The 18,052-nt window shown below is 38.7% G+C and overlaps 1 protein-coding gene and 1 long non-coding RNA gene across 2 annotated transcripts; one reads left to right on the forward strand and one right to left on the reverse strand.

Moving 5' to 3' along the window:
- Window positions 1-732: 732 nt before the first annotated feature.
- Window positions 733-16,562, reverse strand: LOC118749373. Its single transcript, XM_036484172.1, has 2 exons — window positions 16,447-16,562; window positions 733-1,413 (listed from the first exon to the last, which is right to left on the reverse strand). The coding sequence occupies exon 2, from the start codon at window positions 1,406-1,408 to the stop codon at window positions 884-886; it is 525 nt and encodes a 174-aa protein (XP_036340065.1). The 5' UTR covers window positions 1,409-1,413; window positions 16,447-16,562; the 3' UTR covers window positions 733-883.
- Window positions 8,511-16,552, forward strand: LOC118749375. The gene is made up of 3 exons (XR_004994208.1): window positions 8,511-8,648; window positions 8,928-9,316; window positions 16,470-16,552. It is a non-coding gene; the product is annotated as an uncharacterized LOC118749375 (long non-coding RNA).
- Window positions 16,563-18,052: the final 1,490 nt, after the last annotated feature.

An 18,052-nucleotide genomic window follows, 5' to 3' on the forward strand; every position in this document is an offset into this window, starting at 1 on the left:
TTTATTCACTTAAGTAATTTGTGTGTATATATATATATATATATATGTACATATATTTGAATTGCAGATTACCTTGAAATACAAAAGCTGAGCTTGGTGACTGGATGACATCCTCTTCTTCGGATACTCGCAAAAGAAGTAAGTAAACCGTTCTTGATTTTAGTTACGGTTGCTTGTCGAACTGTTTATTTGACGAAAGTTTGATTATTGCAGATTTAACAGAGTAGTTAACAGCTCGACAGCAACCATAATAAGTAAGTTATGTTATACATTAGGGTGGGTCGAAAAATGTGTAGCAAATTTAGGCCGCTGGCCTAAACATGCCGGCCCCGCTTGCGACACGCAATGTTTTCCAGCCCGTCCAACCACCATGCTCCGTTTATCTACTTATGTAACTAACTAATCGTCATCCTCTGGTTCTGGTCTCCGACGACGGTACCTATATGTCGATCAAAAACAAGAAAAGTTCAAGAAATAAACGTGGTTTAAAATTTCACTCGCACTTTTTTATTCATTCATGGTATTCATTGTGTGTTAATATGTTTTGAGTAAGTATTTACAAGGAAAAAATCAATAATTGGTAAGAACAAATTATGGTTAACAGGCGCCAGAGAGCACCCATCCGAAGATGGTATTCTGTGCTAAGAGCGGGCCCATAGTCCCCGCTGGAAGAATGCCTAGTATAATTTTCGCGAAGACGTCTTCACCGAGTACTAGGCGAACTGGCGCAGTAATATGGAAGCCCGGATCTGCAAGTTTTAGGTTAGAGTAGGATCCGGCGATTGTAGCGTCGAGACTAGATACCGGCGTTCGTCCCTCAAAGTTCTTAATGGCGACCGCATGCGTCGTTACTATTGCCGATTGACCGTGTTGGCCTCGCAGTTTAAGGAAGTAGCCTCGTTGGTTGGTGACTTCCGTTACACCCAAGCGGAGTTCCTGCGCGAGGTCCAACGCAATCAAAGAGGTCATAGCGCACGGGTCGATAAGTGCGCGGATCAAGTGGAGGCGCCCTCCTGCCTCGATCTTCACTACCGCGGTTGGTGCCACTGGCGTCAAGCATTGAAGCGCGTATGTTGCTCTTTGTGGATTCGTTGCTAGCCCACTTCGGAAACCGCTTCTCATTGGGCGGTGGAATGCACTCGATTCCACTCTCCCATGTGGGCGCGGACGGTTTCGCCGACGTCGTGGTTGTGTTCGCTGCCAAGTGAGAGGAGGTCGGTGTTCTGTTGACGAGTCGTGCGCTTTTCGGCTGCGTCGTCGATATGTAGTAGTGTGTGGTGAGACTCCTGGGTGCCGTAGCCCGAAATACAGGACAAAGCCTGATTGGGTGCTTATTGCCGCAGAACCTGCACGTTAGGGAGTATCTCACCGCCTCTGTACGTTTGCGCATTGCCGAGTAACGAGTCATTTTTTCTGCAAATAATGTTATTCCGATCAGGTTAGGAATATGGCGCAAGACAAGAACATTTTGTGTTGACGAGCAATATAAATGGGTATTAAGTACGTTTTCAATCTCAAAACTTCTAATATTTTATCATTCTTGCATAGTTTTGATCTTGCTGACGTAAACATTCGATAGTGTTATGACCCCTTAATGATTGACGAGTGAACTGATCGTGTGCAGCTCGCTTTACGTTTGGATCATAAGTGTCGACAGGGTTGCATGGCCGAATTGTTGGTTGCTTACCTAAGGGTTAATATTGCCAGAAGATTCACCTATTACAGCATGCAATTTATGGTATTTTTGGAAATAAATTTTTTATGCTCAAAAAAGAATTAGACCAGTAATGTTAACTTACAGGCCAGCGATAATGTAATGTGAGGAGTTTATTTGATTTATTTAAGTATAATTTTCGGATTACATGCAATTTTCTGAACCAGTTTTAGCGAAAGTTTGCGCAAACTTGGCCATTGCCATTCACAAACCACGAGGAACCTTAACCAGTATCGCAAGTGTAAGTTGCAGAACAGTTTTTTTTCTTTTATTTATTTAGATGGTGCAGTTAAAGTTGAAAAAATTCGGTGATTAAGAAAGTGTAACAATGAATGAGAGTGGAGTAAAAAGATGGATTATAGTGAAGGCGGCGGACATGTAAGCATTATGCATTTTAATTTATCTTAATAAAATTTAATTACTCTTTTTTGACAGTTAAAGGTGTTCTCGAAATTTATAAAGAAAATTAAGCGAAATCGATTCGCGTATATCGAACCGAAAAATTCCGTCCGGTGAGCAATATAATTATCTCCGAAAGATTCTGCCTTATCCTGTATTTCCCCGAGAAAAATTCACTAGAAAATTTGTCATCCGTGCATAGTAAATAGCATGCGTTTATGCGACGAAATTTATAATTTTGCAAATTGTTATTCGCAAATTTGCAAATAATACACGCGTATAACCTTAAGAATAAACGAAGAAGTATAGGTAAATGTTATTTAACCCGCTTAAAGAAAGATTTACGATGCCCTAAACTGCACTACGCACCTTAAAATGGAGCAACCGAGTTCCCCTAAATTGCACCACTACCCTATAGAAATCGATTCTATGGTTATCAAAAGTGCAAACAGCTAAACACAAATAAACAAAAGATGTCACTTCCGGCTGAGCAAGCATTGAAAGCGGACGGCTTTTTCTGAGTGCGCTAATAATAAAATACTTTTTCATAGTGAACCATCTTAAAGTTTAGTTTGTGTTAAAATTTTGTGTGTAAACACTAAGAATAGTGTGTGGTGACTTAGAGGAAATCTGAGGTAAGCTGTATCGTGCTTATTTTACCTTTTTATTTGTGATCTTAAATTTAACAAAACTACGGGTGTGCAAGCAAAGTGAAGCGTGGGCTTCACGGCAATGTAGGTGACGCCATGGCGTCAGAAGACGATGGGGAAAATGGTGGTAAGGCCGATAAGGCGCCGCCAAAAAACAATAGATACAAAAGAAAAAAAAATTCTGAAAGTGAAAGTGAAATGCGTTTTTTAAATAATGAAAATCTAATGATAGATGAAATAGCGGAAAGTACAGTTTCATGTGCGGCAAATTTTACAACAAAAAATACCAACGAAATTACAGTTACCGAAACCACAGCTATATCAGGCGATCGGTTTAGCAAAGATGATGCGAGAAAAGAAACGGTGCTTTACCCAGCAAACCATAAGGGCAAAGCAAGTGTGCTTTTCGACACATCACAAGCAGAAAATGTGCAAAATAAAAGAGTACGTAATGGGTTGTACTTATGGGACAAAATTAAAATCTTTGATATTGAGGGTATTGATGAAATTAGAGCCATAGGTATTACGCTCTATAGAGTGACTTTTGAAAATGTGCTCTTTGCAAATAGATGTGTTAAAAATGAACGCTTAAAAGCCAGCAGTATTAAAATTTTCATTCCTAGAAACTATATAGAAACGTACGGAATTATCAGAGGTATACCAACCGAGTACTCCGATACGGAAATAAAAGACTGTATAATATCTGAAGTAAAAATCAACTCAATTCAAAGACTGACGAGAAGGGAAAATAGGGAAAGTGATAGCAGGGTACCGACTTTATCCGTGAAAATAGGCTTCTCTGGAGACAGAATTCCGAAGAGTGTTGTTTTGAATCACACGATCTTGGAGGTTCAATATTTCATTCCTTTGATTAGACAATGCTACAAGTGCGGCAGGCTAGGCCACACTCAGAAAGCATGCAAATCTGAAAAAAGGTGCCTTAAGTGTGGGAATAGGGAAGAATGCACAGTCAGATGTGATTCTTTAAGATGCATTTTGTGTGGCGATACGTCGCATATTGCTTTTGATAGAAAAAATTGCCCTGCTTGGGAAAAAGAAAATCTGCTTATAAAAACCATGACTCTGAAGAAGCTAACTAGAAGAGAAGTATTAAATGAATTCAAATCGGAGTGGGGAAACAGGTTTGAACTCCTCAGTGAGGAACATTTCCCGGAACTTACAATGCAACAAAACCCCTTCAAAGACAAACAAATTGAGCTCAACAAAATTTTTACCCCTACCCCCTATGCGAATATAGTTAGGCGATATAGACCAAAAGCAATTAGCCCGGAGAAAACTCAACAAATTAAACCACCACGACAGGCAAGGGGCCACTCCAAAGATCAACAAAATGGAGTAGCATTCAAGCATCCGAATCTACATATTGTATCTGAAATAGAAAAAATTACAACTGAAATGACCAAGTTTGCCAGAGACGCATTCCGAAAGGTAAACTTTCCAGCAGGCGTCAATGCCTTTGTGCATTTCAATGACAGGCTAAAACAAAAATTCGTAAGTTTGGATAGTGGAGAAATGGATACAGGGGAAAACGAAGAAGTAGAATCTCAAAATGAAAGTTCTACAGTATAACGTACAGTCTTTAAAGAAAAACTCAAATAATATTGATTACTTTCTAAATAGTAAAAATTTTGATATAGTGTGTCTCAGTGAAGTTTTTTCACATGATGACACGGACAAGAACAAAAACATCTCAAATTTTAACTTAATAGAAAAAAAAGGTCTGACGGGTATGGGGGAGTTGCCATAGCTCTCCGAAAATCTATAAGATTTAAAATAGTTAATTTTCACTTTGATCATGACATCTGTGTAGTTCAAACTAAAAACCTAACAACAAACTTAGTAATATGCTCTATTTACTGCGAACCATCCATGAATATAGACACGTTTAAAGCGGTAATCACTAACCTTTTCCGGAAGCTCGAAGCCTACGGAAACGTGCTCATACTCGGTGATTTCAATGCCCGTTCCAAAAGGTGGGGCGATACAATTGACACGGCGAAAGGCAAATGGCTGAGTGCCTTCACTGACGAATCAACTTTTGATTGCATTAACAGTGGGGCTATGACATTCAAACCCAATCTAAATGATGGAGCTAGAGGGTCTGTATTAGATTTAACTTTCACTAATATCACTTCCACAATAAATTGGGAGGTTTTACAATGTCATCTGGGGGGTAGCCATCATTACCCTATTTCTATAAACATTGATTTCACTGAACCTAAAAGTATAAGTTTTCTTTCAAAAAAAAAACTGCTGGCTTCGCTAAACACGGTCCCTTTGATGAACACAACAAGAGAAATCACCCAAACTATCTCTGAGGAAATAAGTAAGGCTACCGTTACGCTAAACAATAGAACACCCAAAACATGGTGGCATGAAGACCTAAATAAGCATTTTAGATTGTATTCTGCAGCAACAAAAAAGTGCAACAGATATCCAACGCTGGAAAATCTCAAAAAGGCTTCTGAATACAAAGAAATCTGGAAGAAAGAGGTACAAAAAGCAAAAAGTAATAACTTCAAGGAAAGTGTCGACACACTTAACAGACAACCAAACACTAGAGAGGCATGGAGATTCATAAATAACCTGAAAGGTAACCCCAAAAAGACCAATAACCCTCAGTGGGTGGAGGAGTCGAACCCCCTTTTTTTACAACACCTGAAGGATCAGGTTATGATAAATAACTTTCCTACTAGGTCTCCAATTTTGACTAGACATAGCGAAAAGGTGCCAAACTTTAGTTTGAGTGAACTCAATCTAGTTCTCAAAAAAAAGACTAAAAGATCAGCGGCTGGCCATGATAGGATCACATATGAAATGATCCGAGCATTGTCTGAAAACGCGAAAGAAAACCTTCTAAGAGCTTTGAATGATTCTTTTCAGACGGGGCATATTGATGATCAGTGGCGAATCATCAAGGTCGTGCCGATACCCAAAGCTGATAGGGACCGAAGTGATTGTAGGAACTATAGACCGATCTCGCTAATACCTGTGATTCTAAAAATTATAAATCTGATGATTAAAGCGAGAATCGACCCATGTTTAACAGAAAATGAGATCCTCCCTAATAGATGCTTTGCCTACCGTAAAGGTGGATCCGCATCAATGTGTATAAACGAAATTTTACATAACATAGCAGTATATAAGGATAGAGGCCTAAAGGTAGCAGCTGTGGTCGTTGACATTAGTAATGCTTATAATTGTGTCCCCACATTAGCACTAGTGAAGATATTGGAAGAATGTGGTATAAATAGCAACTACATCACGTGGATTCAATCTTTCCTACAAGAGAGAATCCTTCAGTTAGGAAAAGACTCTGTCACCATATATGATGGTCTGCCACAGGGCAGCTGCCTCTCCCCTCTTCTTTTCAATGTTTACACAAAATCATTGCACGACCTTGATGATAACTCCGCTGATATCTACCAGTTTGCTGATGACTTTCTCATCATAACATATGACAGGGATTTCCAAACCATGACACGTAAACTCGAACTTAAACTTAAGGCCTTTGTGGAAGAATGCAATAAATTAAACTTAACGATCAATGTGCAAAAAACCAAATCAATCCATTTTGCTAAGGCTAGTAAGAAACAAATCCAGATCATAATTGAAGACCACCCAATAGAACAAGTAAACGAAATCAGCTTCATAGGTCGCACATTAAAAGCCTCCCTTGTAGTAACTTCACACTACAGTAAACTTATTGAGAAGGCAACCAGCAATGTTAAGCTTGTTAAAATGATTACGTCGGTGAAAGCAGGTGTTACACCTAAGATCGCAGTAAATTTATATAAAAGTCTTGTCAGATCGAAAATAGAGGTAGCCCGATCCACGACACACGACCTACCTAAAGTTACGTACAACAAAATTAAGGCATTTCAAAACAGCACTCTACGCAGATGCTTAGGACTAACTCCCTCGACTCCAACCCATAATATCTATGTGCTGGCTAATGAATTCGAACCTAGGGAAAGGGAAAAACTTCTCACTGCCCGCGAATTACTGAAACTTAAATTTATTAACAGCAGTGTATATAATAGCGTTACTTACCATAAACAATTAAACTCTAGTTACTCAGCAATATACTATCACTTCAAAGAGATCTTTGATAACGTAAGCACGGATACTAGATTTGAAAAAAAACAAACAACTCAAAATAATAAGTAATACTCTATCGAGGAAAAAAGCTGATGTGCCCAAAGAGCAATTAAAATCTGAATTTAATAGCCTAGTACATAGCTATAGAGAACGAAATTTTACAATCTTTGCTACGGATGCCTCGGGGGGAGAAAGTTCGATGGGGTGCGGTGTCTATAATGCAACGCAGAAACAAAAATTCCTTTTTAGCATAAATTTTAAGACTTCTTCAGCTTTCAGTGAAATGTGGGCAATCGCAAAAGCTATTGAGTTAGCAGTAGAGGACAAACTGGAAAAAATTGTCATTTTCACTGATAGCTTAACGTCTTGTCACCTTGTGGAGAAGAATGAATCAAATAATTATCTAGCAGCTAAAATTCATAAGTCACTCAACAGCAGCAATCTGGTGTGTGAAATAGTTTGGGTCCCAGGACACGTTGGCATTGAGATCAATGAGATAGCAGACGATTTGGCTAAATGGGCAGTAAATGTGGGTGCTCCTTTGAAAGTTAAACTCACACCTGAAGAGGCTTTAAGGCAAATAAATGTGTCAATCAAAGATGAATGGAATATGCAGTACAAAAGGATCTCACATGAGAAAGGCAAGAGGTTCGCGGAATTCTTCCCAGAGATTCCTAACAAACCCTGGTATCACAATTCCACACTTAACGCAAGAGAGATTAAGACTATAAATAGACTGTTAACCGGACACACCTACGACAATGTATATTTAAACAGAATTAGAGTAGTTAGTACAAACATATGTGAAGAATGCAATATAATTGACGATTATACCCACATGATCTTTGCTTGCCACAAATATAGTAGTATAAGAAATAAGTACGATGCAGTCAAGAACCACAATGATTGCACTGATATATTAAAAAAACGAGACCCTACAACTCTCAAAGATTTATGCAACTTCATAAAAGAAGCTGAATTAGAAATTTAAAAACAAGGGGAAAAAGAACGTTTTAAAGATACATAATAAAATATGTACACATTGACAAATTTGATTACCAAATTAAACTTTATAACTTTTTTCACCAAATAACTCAATTTTTATAAATTGTATCGTTTTAGTTAAACATCAGAAGGGGCCTACGCTCGATCTGCATAACTTTTTTGTTTTGTTTGTTATTTTTGTTTTGTTTGTTTGATTTATTATTTGCTCATTGCACACGTCGGAAGTAGGCATTCTATCTTGCCTAATACGTTTTTTGTATATATTGGACTGAATATACTGTCTAACAAACCATTATACACTGCCTAACAAGGCATTCGTTTTTTGTACACAACAAATCGCTATCATCTGAAGAAAATCACAACAAACGCTACAATATCCTAAAAACTGGGCATCGATTAAGTGCAGGAACACCCCTTCTAACAACACTCATTCGCATCAAGAACGTGAAACTGCTGCACACAAAAACAGAGCAAAATTCTGAACCTTGGAGCAACTCACACATTTTTTGATTACCCTGGCCATATCCGGTGGACTAGCCCGGCCATAACAAACGCTACAACCCAAAAAAAAAAAAAACAAAAGATGTGCATTAGTTTGTTTATGACGAAAAAGTGATAAGTGCAATGTTTAAAACACATAAAAATGTGAAGTGATGGACATGATACAAAAAATAAATATTTGTATCATGTTTGAAATAGGAAATGGTCCATGATTGGAAACCTCAGTGTGTGTAGTGTGTTCCACAAATCCAAAAGAGGTAATAATATATAATTCTGCTATGTGGTCATGCAATAGGTTTCCAGAAAAAAACGACGAATAACTAAATATGTTGGGTGTAATGTCCATTAAAGTGTATAGGTGCGGTTAAACGGCTAATGTTAAGCAAATTGTATGCAATAAGTGTCTACCCAGTCTCCGTTTTGTATCGCAGAAAGTTGCCGACCTTGTTTTCATTTTTGTGGCAACTTTTAGTTGAATGCTACAGTTGCCCCGGTGTAAAACGGTCTGTCAACTAATGCCTTCCAACAATTCCAAGTCCCCCCAATTAACTTTAGCAGAACAGTGTATAAATACGTGCATATACATAAATCAACCTCGTGTGAAAATTCGCAAAATTAAAAGGGGCGTTTCCACAAAAATGTTACAAAATCTGATGTACTCGCTGGTATCGTTTTAAACCTAGTTGTTTGTTAATTAAAAAAAAAATAAAAATAACATATATCTCTCAAAGATGGATAAAACGGATGAAGATGAATCAAATAAATTTAGTTTACTGGCTATTGTATTGGACACTAATCCATCCCAACGAATGGTGCGACAAAAACCTGGTTGAACATGCCCACATAGCAGTACCATAAGGGTCAGTTTAGATCCGGAACATCAGGACATGAGCGCTTGTTTCTGGAGCTTCGAATTTCTAAATTGGTGAGTCATTTACTTGTGATGTGATGCATGCGCATATACATAACTGATATACCTAAACAATATTATTATTATAATTTATGGACGTGAGAGTATAGACGTGTTAGGGTGCATGAAATGATTACGGATCAGGATTGCAAAATCATCAATTAGATCTTGTTTCTTTAGAAGATGTCAGCTCATTGGTTTCTGTAGTGTTGCCTGGTAGTAGAACTAGTTTGACCAGTGGTCTTGTTACCTGTCCCTTTTCGGTCATAAGATCAACTACCCGCACTCGGTTGTCGGAACCTGGGTGTAACTTCACCACTCTACCCAGTCTCCACTCGTTAGGCGGCAGGTTGTCCTCCTTTATGACGACAAGGTCTCCAAGTTCCATGTTCTTTTGAGAGAGCTTCCATTTAGTTCGCTTTTGCATTTCCGTCAGATATTCTGCCTTCCATCTTCTGCAGAAGTGCTGATGCAATGCTTTTAGCTTCTGCCACCGGTTAACTATCGATGCAGGGTTCTCGTTTACATCGATTTCTGGTGGGGCTAATATGTGTCCACCGATTAAGAAGTGACCTGGAGTGAGGGGCTCCAGGTCAGTTCGCTCATTTGAAGCTGGGCTCAGAGGTCGTGAGTTGAGACACGCTTCAATTCTACATAAGAGCGTTCTGAGTTCCTCGAAAGTATATTTTCATCCTGAGGCTATCTTTTTAAAGTGAGTTTTAAAACTTTTTACTCCTGACTCCCACAGACCCCCCATGTGCGGCGCCGCAGCCGGTATAAAATGCCAAGATAGTGCTTGATGGGTAAACTTTGATAGAGCGTTTGTGCGAGCATGAGCTATGAAGGCTTTGAGTTCTGTTTTAAGTGCTCGTGACGCTCCAACAAAGTTTGTCCCGTTGTCTGAATAGACGTTTTTTGGGCACCCTCGTCTGGCAACGAATCTGTTAAAAGCTGGTAGAAAGGAAGCTGTACTTAAGTCGCCTCTAAATGGATGGCTTTGGTAGAAAAGCAAACAAACAGGCAAACATAACCTTTTGAAAGACGGCAACCGCGCCCGCGGTAACTTTTTATATCAAAAGGCCCAGTGAAATCCACTCCTGTGTTGGTAAATGGCCGTGAATAGGTTGATCGTTCCTGTGGAGGAATACCCATCAGCTGATTTTGCGAGCGTTTCTTAAAGATCGTGCAGATCTTGCAGTTGTAGATGATGGACCTTATCATAGTTTTGACCTTCGGCATCCAATACTGCGTTCGGATGAGCATTAGTTGGTTTTCACCGTGGATTGAGACATCATGGACGAATTGGAAAGTCAGACGTGATAACCTGCAATTATACGGAAGGATGATTGGGTAATGTTCGTTGTATGCCAGATCGAGAGATGCGCCAAGACGACCACCTGTTCTCAATACACCGTTCTTGTCGATGAAAGGATTTAAGGGCAATATTTCGCTTTTCGCATCGATCGGTCCTCCAGATTTTAATTTCGCGATTTCCAGTCCGTAGTGTTGCTTCTGAGAGATTGTTATTAAGCGGGTTGTCGTTGCCTTAATTTCATCGGCTGAAATTAAGTACGATTCCGGCTGAATTGAAGCTTTTGTTTTGGGATGAGTTCTTTGAGAGAATCTTAAGACGTAAGATATTACTCTCAAAGCTCTTGGTAAGCTAGAAAATCGGTCAAGAATATCATTTGTGTTGTCATTCGTTGTTGTTGTATGAACGTTCACCCGTTTCTCTTCAATGTTTGTGGTAAAGTCTGTGTCTTGTGTTGGCCATTTTTCTTTATCTTCTTGCAGCCAAGAAGGTCCCTGCCATCACAACGAATTGTTGACCAATTCTTGCGCTAGTATGCCTCGGCTCGCCAAGTCTGCGGGATTTGTTGCTGAGTCCACGTGGTGCCAAACAAGTTTCCCACTTTGTCGATTATCTTGGTAATACGATGGGCTACAAATGTAGACCACGAACATGGGGGTTTGCGGATCCAGGCCAAAACAATAGTGGAATCAGTCCAAAGGTGTATCTGCAAGTGGCCTAAGTCGAGATTATTGATGACCGATTCGATGATTTCTGCCACCAATACCGCCCCGCAAAGTTCTAATCGAGGTAAGGAAATTGTTTTTACTGGTGCAACTCTAGTTTTTGCCAACAGCAAATTGACAAAAGTGCGTTTGTCTCGTTCCACGCGCAAGTAGACTGCAGCCGCGTATGCCTTTTCGGATGCATCACAAAATCCATGAATTTCGACTTTCTCCGTTGGCGAGAATTCTACCCATCGAGGAATACGTATGTTGTTGATTTCGTTGTAGTTTTTGGTGAAAGTCTGCCATCTGTCTAATGTTGTTCGAGATACATTCTCATCCCAGTCGGTACCCTCTAACCAGATGTTTTGCATTAGTATCTTCGCAACAACAATTATCGGTGCTAGCCATCTAAGTGGATCAAAAAGTTTGGCGATATCTAAGAGTATCGATCTCTTTGTAAGATTCTCGTGGTTTTCGATAGACTTGGCTATAAAATAGAATTGATCAGAGAGAGCATTCCATCTTATACCAAGCGCTTTCACGCTGCTAGTGTCCTCGAACTCCAGAAAATCTTCACTCAACAGATGTGATTTTTGAATGCCTTGTAGTATTTGTCTCTTGAGCTAATAGCGTACTTATAACTTTCTTTCGAATACCGCCTAAAATTATTTGGGGATAGATTTCTCCACCTAAAACAAGATCGACTTGCTCGTTTATGAAGAACCTTTTATCCGCCAAGACAAGGTCTGGAAAAGCTTGCTGCGTGAGTGCGCTGATGTGGCACGTTGGCAAATTTCCAGTAAGTCTGGGGCACCGAAATTGCGCATATGGAAACTGTGCATTTAGACATTATTTCGGTTTCAACCGAAACTGTGCATGTATGCTTTATTTCGGTTTTTACCATATGCATTATTTCGGTTTTAAACCGAAACTGTGCATGTATGCATTACTTCGTTTTTTTTCATATGCATTATTTCGCTTTTAAAACGAAAGTATGCATATGCATAATTTCGGTATTTTCTCATATGCATTATTTCGGTTTTCAACCGAAACTGTGCATGTATGCATTACTTCGGGTTTTTCATATGCATTATTTCGGTTTTCAACCGAAACTGTGCATGCATGCATTATTTCGGTTTTTGTTATATGCATTATTTCGGTTTTCAACCGAAACTGTGCATGTATGCATACCTTCGTCTTTCACATATGCATTATTTCGGTTTTCATCCGAAACTGTGCATGTATGCTTTATTTCGGTTTTAGCCATATGCATTATTTCGGTTTTGAACTGAAATTGTGCATGCATGCATTATTTCGGTTTTTGTTATATGCATTATTTCGGTTTTCTAACGAAAGTGTGCATATGGATAATTTCGTTTTTTCTAATATGAATTATTTACTTCTACTTAGTAAGGGTTTTAATCCCTAAGCGCGGCTGAAAGTCGCCTACGCAGAGAAAAGTTCTGCGAAAAAATACGTCCGCCCTTCTTTTCCGGCAATACAGAAAGGAGAATTCTACTTAGTAAGGGTTATAATCCCTAAGCGCGGCCGAAGGCCGCCTACGCAGAAAGAAGTTCTGCGCAAAAGTACTTCCGGCCCCCTTTTCCGGCAACACAGAAATGAGAATTCTACTTAGTAAGGGTTATAATTCTTAAGTGCGGCCGAAGGCCGCCTACGCAGAAAGAAGTTCTGCGCAAAAATACTTCCGGTCCCCTTTTCCGGCAACACAGAAAGGTGAATTCTACTTAGTAAGGGTTATAATCCCTAAGCGCGGCCGAAGGCCGCCTATGCGGAAAGAAGTTCTGCGCAAAAGTACTTCCGGCCCCATTTTCCGGCAACACAGAAAGGAGAATTCTACTTAGTAAGGGTTATAATCCCTAAGCGCGGCCGAAGGCCGCCTACGCAGAGAGAAGTTCTGCCAAAAATACTTCCGCCCTTCTTTTCCGGCAACACAGAAAGCAGAATTCTACTTAGTAAGGGTTATAATCCCTAAGCGCGGCCGAAGGCCGCCTACGCAGAAAGAAGTTCTGCGCAAAAATACTTCCGGCCCCCTTTTCCGGCAACACAGAAAGGAGAATACTACTTAGTAAGGGTTATAATCCCTAAGCGCGGCCGAAGGCCGCCTACTCAGAAAGAAGTTCGTTTTCATGTATGCACTATTTCGGTTTTTGTCATATGCATTACTTCGGTTTTGAGTCGAAACTGTGCATGTATGCATTAATTCGGTTTTTGTCATATGCATTATTTCGGTTTTGAACCGAAACTGCGCGTGTATGCATTACTTCGTTTTTCTCATATGCGTTATTTCGGTTTTCAAACGAAAGTGTGCATGTATGCATTATTTCGGGTTTTTCATATGCATTATTTCGGGTTTCAAACGAAAGAGTGCATATGCATAATTTCAGTTTTTCTAATATGCATTATTGCGGTTTTCAACCGAAACTGTGCATATATGCATTATTTCGGTTTTTTTCATATGCATTATTTCGGTTTTCAACCGAAACTGTGCATATATGCATTATTTCGGTTTTTTCGTATGCATTATTTCGGTTTTTTTCATATGCATTATTTCGTATGCACAGTTTCCATATGCACAATTTCAGGGTGCCGTAAGTCTGGGTAAAACTAACATCATCGCTTCTATCGAAATCAGTGGATCAATGGGTGACCTAAGTTGAACTGAGCATGATTCTTTCACCTGCGCAGAAACCGTATTGTTGATGCCCGAAACTTGGGCATGCATTTTTTTGGTCGGCAGGTTTATTCTGCGTCTGAGCCTTTCCGTAATGAAAGAACACTCAGAGCCCGAATCAATTAGTGCTCCCGCTGAGAAATTCGTGCCATTAAAATTAATGTCTACACGAGCTGTACCCAATAATACACCTTTGCTTGTGTTAGCGTGATGTGTTTTTACCTTATTAACAGTTTTGCCTTTGCATTTTGTAGACTCGCGTCGCATTTGAGCCTGTCTGGATGTGGACGCTGAAGTATCCAAAGGTTCAGAAATGTCATTTCTAGTTGTTGCCTTTGGAGGTGCTGTTTGAACGTGTAGGAGAGAGTGATGTCGAGAATGGCAAGTGGCGCAATTGAACGAACTAGTGCACTTCGATACCAAGTGGTCAAAGGCGAGACAGTTCAAACAACAATTATTGTTTTTTACGAAAGCAACCCTGTCTTCTACCGATAATTTGCGAAACCTTGGTCACAGATGCATCTTATGTTCGTTACTCTGGCACATTTTGCACATATATTTAGCGACACTTGTTTGAAATGCGCCAAGTCTCTTATGCGAAAGTTCAGAGGAATGCTTATAGTTCGGAACCTTTGGTGGTTTTGAAGCCGTGATTCCTCTTAAACCTGAGACTGATTCTAGCGTTTGGAACCTATTAGAAAGGAATCGATCCATATCTGTCCACTTGGAAATGTCAGTTTTATTCTCTACCGATTGTTCCCACAGCGAAAGTGTCACCTCAGGCAGTTTTGTAGAACATAAGTACGTTACTATTGGGTCCCTATTTGAAATATCGATCTGATGGCTTTCTAAGGCAGATATGCAATTGTTGATATCCCTTTGCAACATTTTTATCGATGTTCCACATTCAGTTTCGACCGCCTTCAAATTGAAGAGAATCTTCAATTGCGTATTGACAAAGATTCTCTTGTTTTCCTACCTATCACAGAGATTCTTCCAGGCTGTGTTAAGGCCTTCATTGGTTAAGGGACCCTTGCTAACAATCTCCTTGGCCTCACCCTGTGTTTTCTGTCTAAGGTGATATAGCTTCTCTACTGGTGTAAGCCGTTTATTCAAAATATAAATGGCCGTGAACATGTCCCGAAAAGTTGGCCCTGTCAGGTAATCACCTTTGAATACGTCTGTATCGCAGGGTGGGAGATGTATGTTGTTTGAACGAGTTGACATGTCCTCGTTTTCTTTTTCTATTTTTTCTAACCTATCACACAGATCGTTTATTTTCGACATGCAGCGCAAGAAAGCTGAGCAGCTCGTTTTATTTTTTTTCTTATTGCCTTCAGATCCTTTGCAGAAAGTGACTCGGTTATTAGAAGCTCGTCAAATAGAGCTTTGGCTTTATCCCAAAGGGTTTTCAGGTCAGCTTGCTGAATTCTCAGCGAGTATATTGAATGCTCATTGCTGGGCGTACTCATAAAATCTATATCAAACTCTATGACGGAGTCGGTTAAGCGATTGAATGTCTCCATATTGAATTTTAATCTGTAAATACGACCTTACTAAAACTTTAAAGTCTTCGATTAGGATAAGCAATACAACAAAAGCAGAATTTCCCAACGCAAATGATCAAAAAGTACAGAAAAACACTACTAAGAACCCCAATTGGTTATAGCAATGGTACCAATAGAATTTTCCACCAAGTCAATCTCAGGTTTATAAATTAAAGTATGCAACCAATTTACTTTATATATGTATGTATGTATGTTTATTAACACCGGTTCAATATATATAAAAATGTATGTATGTATGGATATGTATTTAATTATTGCTCGCCAAACACAATGTCTATATGTATGTATGTAATTTTGTCAAAAATTGAACGCCCGTAAGATATTTTATTTTCCGCAATTATATGGAGCGCCTTTATTTTTTTTTAATATTTATGGACAACTCTATGTGCATATATGAACAACTCAAAACGTGAAAGTGATTTTGTGAATTTAATTTGCTGAAGTGCAATATAGCTTCTAAGCTAGCGCAAGTGCCGTGAAAAAGTGAGGTTATGAGAACCGAACCAAAAGATGCAGTGTTGTTGGTGAATTAACACAAAATGCAAGCAACAAACGAATGTAAATGACTATGCAGAATTTTGTTTATGTTAATTAATTATATTGCTATTAATCACCGAAATTTAAATTGTCGCAAGTTGTTTCACGCTTATTTAAAATACACTGCAACTTTTTGAAATGGCCGTAGCGCGCACTTTTGAATATATGTATGTTTTTGTGTGCTAACAAGCAAATGAAATATTTTAATGCACTTAAGTCTCTTACTTCACAAAATCACTTTGGTTATTTAGTTTTTCACAATTTATAGTTTTGTGGCGCGAATTTTACACACAAAAAAATATAGTGCAGTGAAATTTTTAACCACATACCTTATTTTGTCGTTTTAATACAGGTGTCGAATTTGCTAAAAGCTGCTGTATGTTTGTAATTGCTGCAGGTTTTGAATCCTTGAACTGCTCCTGTGCTTAACGTCACTGATTTTCGAATGAGCTGTGTGGAGTGGTATTCTCGCGGATAAGCCTGTCCTGATTGACGTACAACTTGTTGGTGCTGGTGAGAAAACGTTTTCAGTCTCGGCGACAAAGGACCATATTCATCGGCGCAACGCTTGAGCAAGATTTGGATGCACGTTCGCACCGATGATTAATTTAATGAGAAGAAATTAAAATCTTGGTATTAGTATAACTAAAAATAATAGTGTTTATTCACTTAAGTAATTTGTGTATATATATATATATATATATATATATATATATGTACATATATTTGAATTGCAGATTACCTTGAAATACAAAAGCTGAGCTTGGTGGCTGGATGACGTCCTCTTCTTCGAATACTCGCAAAAGAAGTAAGTAAACCGTTCTTGATTTTAGTTACGGTTGCTTGTCGAACTGTTTATTTGACGAAAGTTTGATTATTGCAGATTTAACAGAGTAGTTAACAGCTCGACAGCAACCATAATAATTAAGTTATGTTATACATTAGGGTGGGTCGAAAAATCTGTAGCAAATTTAGGCCGCTGGCCTAAACACAATTACATCTGCAATAAATACTTAATTACATTGTTTTCTAGCATTTAACGTGCTTCATGTATTAAAGAATTCATGGAAGTTTAGCTTCCACCAAGCACCACCCTAAGTAATATTTTTTTTTTTTTTTTGTAGCATGTCTATACTAAAAAGCGAACTATATAATATGTGGCTAAGCAGTGATCGGACTTAAAAAAATGCTGTGAGTCTGGAAAAAAATGTGGTAGATCTCAGGTTTTGGATCAAACTTTGTACAAAAATTAAAGAAATGCTCTAAGGTTTCACCTAAATTGCAAACTTTTTAATTATACTCTAAAAAAAAAATAAATTTTGGTAGAACAAAGTGCTAGATTGAAGTTGCTAAAAATTGCATTGAGTTTTGGCAATTCTTTCCTTTTCAGTGTAAAGCGGTTCACAGTGGTTCGGATCGCAAATCTAGCTGGACGAAACTATTTAAACAAATACTCGTTGATGGATCTTTACACCATTTCTTACCTTGGGGATTTTTGGGTCGCTGATTACGAATATGAAGTCACTTATCAAAAATTCAAAATGGCGGATCCAATATGGCGGACGAAAATTAAAAAAAATCGGTAGATTTCTATGAAACTGGGTATCTGGGGGTTTTCTGGCTCGCTGATTACATATCTAAAGTCATTTACCAAAAATTCAAAATGGCGGATCCAATATGGCGGACGAAAATTAAAAAAAAAATCGGTAGATTTCTATGTAACTGGGTATCTGGGGGTTTTCTGGGTTACTGATTACGAATCTAAAGTCATTTACTTAATTTACTTTATTTACTTCTGAGCGAGCATTTTCATCAGATATTTCTTTCAATTTACTAATCACATAATCACGGACACCTTGTTGTCTTTTAAAAGTTTCAGCAACACTTCTCCAAATGTCAAACAACTCACTTCTTAAGATTTTCTTTACCATGACT

The sequence above is a fragment of the Rhagoletis pomonella genome, unplaced genomic scaffold, assembly GCF_013731165.1.
Source record: "Rhagoletis pomonella isolate Grant_MI unplaced genomic scaffold, Rhpom_1.0 Rhpom_scaffold_00015, whole genome shotgun sequence".
Taxonomy (NCBI): Eukaryota; Metazoa; Arthropoda; class Insecta; order Diptera; family Tephritidae; genus Rhagoletis; species Rhagoletis pomonella.